Source organism: Lolium perenne, unplaced genomic scaffold, assembly GCF_019359855.2.
Source record: "Lolium perenne isolate Kyuss_39 unplaced genomic scaffold, Kyuss_2.0 unplaced22, whole genome shotgun sequence".
In the NCBI taxonomy this organism is placed as follows: domain Eukaryota; kingdom Viridiplantae; phylum Streptophyta; class Magnoliopsida; order Poales; family Poaceae; genus Lolium; species Lolium perenne.
This window is the reverse complement of record NW_027248980.1, coordinates 1-10881: the sequence shown is the minus strand read 5'-3', so window position 1 is coordinate 10881 and position 10881 is coordinate 1. Positions and strand designations below refer to the sequence as shown.

Below are 10881 nucleotides of genomic sequence, written 5' to 3'. Positions count from 1 at the left end.
ATACTATGCTCGAGGTGCTTGCTTCAATCCATACAATGCCTTGTCAAGTTTGCACACATGGTTTTTTTGAAGGGTAAAACAGTGGGGAGAACCCCACTGCAATTTTTATATTATTAAAAAAAAGAGTACAAGGTATATACATATGAAGATAGCCTCAGCTATCAAAAAGCAAAAAAAAAGATAAAAAAAACAAAACTACAAAACTAACAAAGCTATGCCACTTGGGGTTCACACTCCTTTTGTCTTCATAAACTGGTGGTTGGTTAATGTAGACCTCTTCTTCTAGAAAACCATGTAAGAACACATTCTTTATTATCTAGCTATCGCAAAATCGATCCCTGAAAACAACAATTGCCAAGACAAGCCGAATTACAACTATTTTAAAACGGGACTAATGGTATCCTTGTAGTGTTTATACCATACCGTTGGCTAAAATCCTTTGGCCACTAATTTTGTAAAAAAAAAAGGAGATGTGTAGCTCGGGCTACACTTTGAGTTTCCCACCAACTTCTAGGTTTTGTTCTTCATGAGTGCATCATACTCCTCATCCATAGCTTCTCTCCAAGTAGACGTCCTCTTTATCTACAAGTGTATGGCGGCGGATGCTTCCCTCGGGGTAGGTGTCCTCTCTGTGAAGGAGTCAAACTCCACGCCCTACATTATTTGGAGCAACCGTGAATGACATGAGTTATCTATAATTATATCTAAATCCATTGAAATACTAGCAAAAATTGGTCTCCTTGATCTTCCGTGTTTAAGTTTTCTTGAAGGACGATACGTGGCCTACTTTCGTACCAGATTAATCATTCTGCGATCGGTCGACTCTGAAGCACAGCATATTGACGAGCCTTTACTACTGATTCACACACATCACATTGATGATTTATTTTAAAAGACAACATTACAATGATTATTATTCCAACGAAACAAAGGACGAGCACGTAGTTGTACTAGAACATACGTTCATCCGCGCATATAGTTCACTTGCACACAACGGAGATTTATTTTATTCAGGACCCTGGACAGAGCTTCCAGAGCATCGCTCCAAGCTACCAAGCAAGCAAGCTAGGCAGCTACGTACCCAACAGGACATCGATCCGGCTAGTTGTGCACCTCCGGGCGATCCATGTGCTCCGGCACCTCGTTGGCAGACCCACAGCAACGCATGCAGCCACCGCGGTACCCACTGCGGCAGCAGCCCCAGCGGCCGCAGGGCCCGTAGCCGCCGCGGCCCGGGTAACCGCCACCGCCTCCGCGGCCAGGGTAACCGCCGCCGCCCCCGCGCCCTGGGTACCCGCCGCCGCCATGCCAGTCGTCCTGGACGCCGGCGCTGTTGGTGCTCACCTTCTCCTCCTTGTCATCTGCACGCAAACCACACACACATTTGGTACGCAGATAGCATATCGTAAGCCCTTGATCCGACGCGCAATGTAAGCAAGCTGCGTAAATTTAGCGATATATATGTACGCCGATCGAAAGGGAAAACAAGAAGACAATGGAGCTCACGAGTTTGCTCGGTGGCCGCCGCGGCGAGGAGGACCGCGGACGCGAGGAGGACAGCGAGAAGGAAGAGAGCCTTGGTCGACGCCATTGCCGATCAGTCGATCTAGAGCTAGCTGGTGTTGCAGTGAGGACTGAAGAGGATGGTTTGCTTGTGAGTTGAGAGAGTGAGTAGGGCGTGGTCTTATTTATAGGGCAGAGCGAGGCGCAGGTAAGCATGGGAGCCCGAAGAGATGAGGAGTGGGCGAACGTGCATGCATGCAGTGTGATCAAACTCACATGCAACCATCAGTAGTTCAGTGATCCATCATCCATGCACCAGCGCAAGGACTACAAATTCCTTCAACGGTTTAATTTGTGCAGATTCATATGCACATCGTTGTGCACATATATACTCTTATATGTTCCTCATGCCGATTTTGTAATTTGGTACTTGCTCATGCCCGGACACGCACCTTCTTTTCTCTTTCGCATATGAAATTTAATGATTTTCTTACATATATACCAAAAACAATGTAGATAGACATATCACACAAGACAGCTGGTTTCAAGGAACTTTGTAGGAACTATCACAGAACTCAAAAAAGAAGCACACAATTTAGATTACTCTTACGACAAAAGGCCACAATTTGCGTTTTGAGTGTTGGGTGTGTGTGTGTGGGTGTCCCAGCCTTGTCTTAGGCTTGTAATATAAACTTCTTTTCTATCAATGAATCGAAACGCAAAGCTTTTTGCGTTTTCGCGAAAAATTTAGATTACTCTTGGTTTGGCGATATTTAACATTTCAAATCTTAGTATTACAGGAATCACCAGGGTACAATGTAGACACACATACTCGCACAACATCTATTGAAGACAGGGGTACTGTAGAAACACATATACTCACACCACCTCTATAGAAATCACCGTTGTGTTCTCTTCCCATATGCAAATTGATGAGGTTTTTACATACCAAATTGAATGTGGACAGACATACTCACCCAACATCTATTCAAGACCGGGGCACTGGAATTTAATAATTGAAGAAATATTCATATGTGTCTAGCTATCAACGAGAACATCTCATGTTTTGGCTTTACGCGCTAGAGCTTGAGATATTCTGGTTATTTTTTCTAGTCGTTTCCCTCAAACTTTGTATAAAGTAATGTAACTAAATTACATAAGCCTCTACTGACATATTTCTCTCAATATGCAGGATCACACCTCGGCAAACATGTCCGACATAACCGCTGAGACACAACCCAGTAGCAGCGAACACGATAAACGATGATTTGGTTGTCTGGTAACATGAGCGGCTCACTCTGAAGCACCAACCTTAAAAACGGTAGCGCTGTGTTCCGAAACACAACATGCATGTAGGGCAATCCTATAGTATAGGGTTCTAGGTTCCACACCAGTTGCGGTGAATCTCTTTTTTTTTTTACCCGGACTACGGCGGGTTTACGCCAGTCTGAACAACTTTATAACCAAACAGAAGAACATAAATTTACAAGCGCATTTTTAGAGGGCGGAGGAAGCTAAAGTAGAGAAGGAGCTCAAGGGGGGTCATATCCATTACACCAAGAATTAAGAAAGGAGGTTGAGGAGGGGGTGTTGCATCTAAAGGCCCAAAGCCCTCACATTCTTGATACACCTGTGACAGACAAGGGAGAGCTCTCCACAACGTTGTTGAAAGTCAGGGTGTTCTTCCGCTTCCAAATGCTCCAAGTAATGTCGGTGTTGATGATGGACTCCTCGAAGCTGCAGCAACGCTTGAGGAGAAGTGTCAGCGAAACTGGTATATGCGCCTGGGTCGAAATCGCATTGGAAAGAAGCCCAAACTTCCACCGCAAGGGGGCGGGAGAGCAGCAGGTGATCCGTGTCTTCATCAAGGTTGCAGGAGAGGCAGGCGGCGCAGGCAGAGAGGTGGTGTCGGAACCGCCGCTCGTTGGTAGGGAGATGTTTCTTCTGAGCTAGCTAGCAGAAAATCTTGAACTTTAAGGGGGCAGCACTCCTCCAAACCTTCGTCGCCACATCATGGTCTGCAAATGCCTGAAAGAGTTAACATACAAACACTTGTTTGAGAGTTTTTTTTTTAGTGAGGCAGCCGTCACGTAAGTCTGGGACATCATGGCGGATGTCCACATGGCTCAACTCGGAAGACAATGCTCGAAGGTCGGTCGCAACGGCAACAGTGAGGCACGGTCCAGGGGAACTACGGAGGCGCAGAGAGAGGGTAATCGCAACGTTAATGTTGGGGCGGGTGGAGTGGGTGGAGTGAAAGAAGAGGTGGCGGAAACGGTCATGAAGAGTTTAGTCACCAAGCCAAAGGTCGAACTAGAAAGCAGTGGAGGTTCCTATTGTAATGCATGACTACATGACGATGCATTACCCAGGGAAATCTTGGAGATGGAGCGGAAGGAAGCAAGCCATGCAACAATATCCTTCTTGATGGGAGTATCGAGGTGATGGCGGTCCCCCAGATCGTCAGAGTGTAGTTTTGTGAGGAATTTTATAAGGAGGGCCGAATTTTGGGGAGGGAGGGAAATGACTCCAAGCCCTCCCCCTCCCCCCCCCCCCCAAAGTTTTTGAATGCACACGTCATCCCGTGCTACTTTACATTGGCCACCGTTACAACTATCCTCTCCCATCCATAGGAAGGCGCAACATCTTTTGTCTATAGCCTCAATAACGCCCGTGGGGAGGAGCCCCCCGCTCATGGCATGGGCAGGACTGGGCATGGGAGAGCATAGAAGTGAGGACAGAGTTGACCAGGATCAAGCGGCCACCAATGGGAAGACATCGTCTTCGCCAACCTGAGAGCTACATGTCGCTCTTAGTCATGATGGGGGAGTAGCCCCCAATGCGCAACTTGTAGGGAGAGAGCGGGAGGCCCGGGTAAGTTTGGGGGAAGGTAGAAACCTCGTAGCCGAAGGTGGAGACCATAGAGATGGCAGAGGTGGGGTCTATTTTGGTGGGAACAAAGGTGCTTTTATGGAAATTGATGGTGAGCCCCGTAGCAGCCGAGAAGTCATCAAGCACCTTTGTTGAAGGGTGCCATCAGCGTACTGAAGGACAGGGCAGGGCAGGTCGTCGACAAGAGGGTGAAGGAGGAGGCTGCTCCGGGAAGCATGCAGGAGCATCTGTTGAAGCACATCGGCAACGATGTTGAACATGAAGGGGCATAGGGGGTCCCCCTGCCTTAACCCACGTAGGCACTGGATCCATTTACCCGGAATGCCCTTGAGGAGGACCGCAGTCTGGCTAGTGTGATTGAGCAGTCTAACCTAGGAGCACCAAAGATCGGGAAGGCCCTTTGCCCCCATGATCCGGTCGAGAGCATCCTAGTTGATGTAGTCAAAGACTTTGCGGAAGTCAAGTTTAAAGACAGCGGCAGGCACAACGCGCTTGTGACATGCCTGAAAGATGTTAGCGGCATAGATGAAGTTCTCCGCAATAGACCGCCCAGAGATGAACCCGGTCTGATCTGGATGGATGAGATAGGGGATGAGGTCCCGGAGGCCTAAGGTGAGGCACTTGGAGTGTACCTTGAGGCCGCAGTTTTGGAGGGAGATAGGACAGAAATTACCAGGCTTGTTTGTGCCCGGTCTTATCTACGTTGAAGCTCTATGATGTTGCAAACAAAGGACAAACTCAATAGTTCAATCAAAATCAGATTCGTTGACAATCACGATTTATGTGTCTTGAAAATATTTCAAAGGATATACTTGATTGAGCCCTAACCAATGAACCTTCAAGATCCATCGACCAACTTAATTAGGCATCTTATCCTAATCTATAGTTCGACTTGTCTTATATTCGATGTGATTCTTGCAACCACATTGGAAAAAACTACTACTAGTCTTTCAGCTTCAAGCCATGTGTTTTCCTTAACATTTTGAAGGGCTCACCGGCCGCTAGTTAAACAACCAAATCACTCGTTATTAATCGCATTGAGTATAAGAAGCATGTGTATGTTTGGTAAATCATTTGTTATTAATCACCGAATCCCGCTAGGGCCTGGATGCACTGCCACCCACTTTTTGCTTGTGGTCAATAAATTCAATGAATCCACCCCACCCGTGGTGATACATTTGTTTGTGGATTGCCCCTTCTGTCGATAGCGCCCCTCATCATCATTTATTTGTGTGATCCCCCTCCTTTCATCCCCCACTTCCTTACCTATTTATTTTCTTTGACATTTCCTTCACCTGTTGGATGACATATAGGCTCCACTTTTATTGACATCTATAATCTATATTGGTTTGGCTGGCCATTCTTACGTCCATGGTCTTTGACCTCCACCACCCCACCCCCCCCCCCCCCCCCCCCCCCCCCCACACACACACACACACACACGCCAGTTGGTAGGTTACCTCTCCCTCATCGTATTATTATTGTTTTGTCGGGTTTCTTTATTTTGGCATGACGTTTGTGGTTATTAGTTTTCAATTTTAGTCAGTACTGAGGTGAAACAATGACATCTCAAGATGATCGTATATGTGGCTGTAGTATGCGAGAACATATACTGATTGTGGTTGCCTCGTCATCTTCTGCCTCTACAATATGCAACATGTATGCAATTATCGGATGGTTTCCTTAGTAAACTTATCTTTGCCTTCCTATATGTCAGGCATCACTGCTGAGGCCAGGGTTCCAGTCCTCTTTTCAGAAAAAAAAAAGTTAGCCATCTGGTTGGAATAAATCTGATTTGGCAAAGATACTCCACAATTATCATCAAAATTCAAAATGATTACAGATATGAGTATATGCACCATTATTAATATTTAGGTTTGCTTTGCACAATGGACGATTATGCCGGTGACTGCAATCTTCAGAGAAACGAAGAATGGTGTTATATACGGGTGTTGCATTGGCAGTGTTCTAGCTAGATAATTCAGTCAGAAGGAAGTATGTAACAAATTGATGGTTGTGTTCATCTTTTATAGTCTTTGTATCAGTGTGGAAACTTGGATTCTTTCTTATTTGGCATCATCAGTTTATTTCTTACATGGTTGTTTAGTATAGGTTGTGCTTCACCGCAATATTTTCGTATGAGCTTTCAACTATTACCTCTAGCTGGTAACACTCAACGAACTTTGTAGGAACTATCACAGAACTCAAAAGTCAAGCACATAATTTAGATTACTCCTGGTTTGAAGATATTTAGCATCTCCAATCTTAGTGTTTTAGGAGAAACCGCCATTTTATATGGTATATACTGAAAAGTTGAGCCCACAATGTTGGTGTCTGGTCTTGGCTTGTTTGTCGTGGAGCCGTGGAGGCGCGGAGCAAGCATTTGAGGCCAATCCACGTGCATACACGTGTTGATGGACCAACCATGTCATTAACCTCACGTTGCAGCACCACTTTTCTTTCTATTTCTTTATTAAAGATACTTCTCCTTTTTAGAAGACAAAATATCAGCAAATGTCCTTAAAGGTTAGACATGATCTCTGCACAGTGACCAAATATGCACAGCCAAACAAAGCACTAGATTTTACAGGATAATCTGATTCCGAAGCGATCAAGCATGACTAGTTGACTGCAAATTAAGTGGAAATGTTTTACTAATTAACAACTATGCTCTAGATTCTCTCGGTGAACAAATTATATGGGAAACGGAATTCACCAAGAAACATGGACAGATCCAGTGAGCGGAGAATTCAGTGGTCGGGAGTCTAGTACTCTCCAACACTAGTTCGCTACCATTATACAACTATACAACTATATAAAAGTTGATCAGATTAGCTCCTCCATATCGTTTTGAGCACTGTAGAAGTGCAATTTATCTTCTCCTTTCTCCAATCTCTGCCTCACGCGTGTCCCTGACTTGGCTCTGCCTTTTTTTCTCACTTTTCTTTTAGGGACGAGCAGGTTACCGGCTACCGGCTGAGGCGCTTTTCGTGAGTCTCCTGATCTTTGGGTGAAGTTGCCTCCTATTAGTCTAATAACGTGGCATTTTTTGAGAAACGTGGCAGTTTCCTGCTAGCCCACCAGTTATTATAGAGATATTTCTGGACGTTTCTGGGTAACTAGACTGCATCTCTATCTTCTCCAGGTTCACGCCCCACCGCTCACCCCCGCATCGTAACCGACCTCCACAGCCGGCTGAGAAACCGGCGCCGCCCTCTGTACTTCTTCTTTATCCTCTCCGGAGTACGGCAGCTCCATGGGCGACCGCTTTCTCCTCCAGAAGCGAGACCCAGCGCCCATCCCCAAGGTTCTCCGCTCGAGACGGACGGTACCATGGCGGCGAGATCAACCTGAAGCTCCTCATCTTCCGTCTCCTAGGGTACACATGACATCAACCACATCTTCCCTTCCCTTTGCTTAATTTAATTTCTCTCATGTGCAATAGCCTTCTATCTTCACAGATGCGGCATGTCAGATGCACGTATGTGCTACATGATCGATTAAGATGTGGCGTGGGGGGTTGCTGGTCGCGGCATGGGGTGTTCCGGGGACAAATCCAACATGGTGGAGCATCCGTGCAGCGAGAGGAACAAGGAGCACGCTGCACTGTCTGGTTGATTAGATCAGTCGCCGAGGTGAGGCTGTTTCCCCTGTGTCCACCATCCTTCTTCATTTTTCGTTCTTTTCGGTTGTGGCTTCGATCTTATTCTTCTTTTCAGCAGCAGAGATTTGGCAATGGCGAAGGAGCAGCAGACCACTCTGTGGGCAACGCGGTGTTGCGTAACGTCTGCCCAATAACAGGAAGGAGGGTGTCGCCCGTTTGGCAGCCTGGCCGACCAGCAGCGCCGGCCGGCCACAAGGACGGAGAGGTGGCTTTCTGCGGGTCAAGTTTTGCGTAACATGCCAGCAAGAGGAAGGAGGGTGGCGCCCGTTTGGCAGCCTGGCCGACCAGCAGCGCCGGCTGGCCACAAGGACGGAGAGGTGGCTTTCTGCGGGCGTCTGCTGCTGCAAGTTCGCTGTACGGTCGGTTTATTTGGCTGGTGAGGAACCCTAATTTCCTTGGGTCAAGTTGGCTGTATGATCGGTTTATTTGGCTGGTGAGGAACCCTAATTTCCTTGGGTCCATCCAGTGTCATATCCATTGAGTTTGTTGGTGCACCTTCTCCTTGCAGCTAACAGCAGGACGGCTTGGGAAAACATAATAAGGAGGAGTAGAACATGTGTTGCAGGTACACAGGTTCTATATTTTTCTGTTGTCATGTTCTGAGTAGGAGTAGGACATTTGTCTTGCAGCTGTTTGTGTTTATGCCTAAATGGAAAAAAGGAATTTGTCTAGAAAAGAACAAGTCATGACAGTGTTGCCGATGGTGCTTATTGCTTATTACATGTTTAGAATGCAGAATTTCTAATATTTTCTCCGCTATGCCAAGTTGTTGATGTCCATGTGTTTTAGTTTGCTATTGTTTCGGGCCATCTAAAAACACACCTTAGTTTTGATAATTTGTTTATGATTAACCATCCAGACTTCTACAAACAGAGCTCCATGTCTTACCTTCCTGGGAGCTCTTCCAGGAGGCCTGGAAGATATACAAAAACGTATTCAGCTGGATGCTACTCATCTGATGGGTTATATGCCTAAGCGAAGGTTCAAGCCCTGGTGCAGAATTATGAAAGTGTTCTTTTTTTTTTGCCTGGATTATAGAAGTGCTATCGCAACATACATTGAGTTACCTTTCTACCCAGCTTTTTGCCTTCTTGATATTATAACATAGGCTCACCTTTCTTTTTGTTGGAATAGATGTACAACACGCGTTTAGAAGTCTAACTGCAGTGATGTTGGCAGGGACCATTAAAACGACATTTTGGCTTTCCCTATTGATGTATGCATGTGTCTGGCTCAAGAATATCGAGGTACTTAATTGAGATGAAAAGAAAATCTCTATGTTTAGTTTTCCAGTTCATTTTCCACTGGAAACATCACAAAACACTACTGCTTGGTTTTAGTTTTATTTTGGGTCCCTTAATTAACAAAAGGTTATTTTGAATTTCCAAATTATGATCAGATGTTTGTGACCTGGGATTGTGTATTTTTTTCCTGCATATTCTTCTGTTCATATCCATTTGATGCAGGAAAATACTTACTTCATGCAATTCTTATTACAAATTTATGGAGTCCTCTTCCGTCGAGCTTATTGTCCAGTTTTTCCCCACATTTAACTGCCGAAGTTCCGATTTTGCCCAGATGAAATAGCAAGTGCAAGTGTGCACTGCTCGAATTGTTCATATATGTTGATGCTGTCCTAGATGGGGCTCTTCCCGTTTAAGTATCATTACGGTAATCTCCCGGATCCTACTTTTCTTGGTTGTTTCTATTAAGCTGCACATACTGAAGTTGGACTCTTAAATTTAATTGGGCTCAACTCAACAAATCTGCAGCAGACGGTTATGCTTACTCACTCCTCAACCTATCTATGAGAGCTAAAGTGGCCTAACGAATTTTGTTCACACAGGAAAGGCATATGGCCAATGCTTAGTTTCATGTACATTGTAAGGCACCATCCTGACGGCTGTCTTCCCTAGCTGTATCTTTTCTACTGCGTGTAATTCTGCATATTTGCAATGCATGGGTGTGCAAAGAGTTGCATTTATTTTTCCTGTTTTTATGTTCCAATTCCGAATGGAACACGCCATCTACATAATGTATTGTTTTAACTCGATCCTTTTGAAACTGGTACTTACAGGTTCCCAGCACGTAGTTGCATCTATGCTGTTTGTTCTATTTTAATCTCTTCGATTTTCACTTACAAACCAGAGTACTAACAAATGGTTTCACCGGAATGAACAAAATAATTGTATGCATGATTCAGGGTATTACTACTGTTCCGTTTCTCTAGCTTTTGCTCATTTGTCGGTGGTAACCGTAATGGGACACCAGAGGAAAAGATAACGTACCAGCCACTGACGACTGAATCTATGCTAGCTGACGCTTCTCCTCATCTGCCCGTAGTTCACCGCATATCTTTCCCCGCCGCATATTCTCGCTCACGTCGCGAACTGCACTAGCGACCGCATAAAGCCGCTCCATCGCCACCCTCCGCCCCGGGATGGCAAAACGCCTACGCTGGCGAGCGGTCCAGCTGCAGGTCGTGTGAGCCCGACGTCATGCCAACAGTGGTGTCGGAATAAACTCTTGGGTGAAACTTCTAGAAAAATTTGCAAACAGGGATGCACAAAGGCTATTTATGTTTTCAAACAGATAGTTTTGTCAAGTGTAAACAACTCAGACAGGTTTGCTGTGCATACATCTTAAATGAACTAATGTTATATTTCACTGTCTCACATAATCCATATTTCGTACTTAACTAAGAGGCGTTCATGTCAAAACAGGTAGTAGGATTGACTTAAATACTTTTAACTATGTGTCGGCCCAGTGCCGGCAGGATGAAAGGATTCGCGGTTGCTACCGCCAAGTATGCAATTGTGCTG

The 10881-nt window shown here is 45.5% G+C and overlaps 1 protein-coding gene and 1 long non-coding RNA gene across 17 annotated transcripts; one reads left to right on the top strand and one right to left on the bottom strand.

Annotated features, from left to right (window-relative positions):
* Positions 1-849: 849 nt before the first annotated feature.
* Positions 850-1683, bottom strand: LOC127326507 (uncharacterized). Its single transcript, XM_051353357.2, has 2 exons — positions 1507-1683; positions 850-1361 (listed from the first exon to the last, which is right to left on the bottom strand). The coding sequence occupies exons 1-2, from the start codon at positions 1589-1591 to the stop codon at positions 1102-1104; spliced, it is 345 nt and encodes a 114-aa protein (XP_051209317.1). The 5' UTR covers positions 1592-1683; the 3' UTR covers positions 850-1101.
* Positions 1684-7211: 5528 nt separating this feature from the next.
* Positions 7212-10533, top strand: LOC127326508 (uncharacterized). 16 transcript variants are annotated; one of them, XR_007867941.2, is made up of 7 exons: positions 7213-7774; positions 7857-8030; positions 8115-8435; positions 8568-8624; positions 8919-9306; positions 9638-9730; positions 9832-10533. It is a non-coding gene; the product is annotated as an uncharacterized lncRNA (long non-coding RNA). The 16 variants fall into 16 exon arrangements; XR_007867935.2 differs by having other exon boundaries at positions 7212-7774; positions 8919-9730; positions 9835-10533; XR_007867936.2 differs by having other exon boundaries at positions 9526-10533.
* Positions 10534-10881: the final 348 nt, after the last annotated feature.

Bases quoted from the DNA above. Each gene is read 5' to 3' on its own strand.
- LOC127326507 (XM_051353357.2), bottom strand. From the start codon at position 1,591: ATGGCGTCGACCAAGGCTCTCTTCCTTCTCGCTGTCCTCCTCGCGTCC. The intron at 1,362-1,506 runs GTGAGCTCCATT...GTTTGCGTGCAG, and splicing joins GGCGGCCACCGAGCAAACTC to ATGACAAGGAGGAGAAGGTG.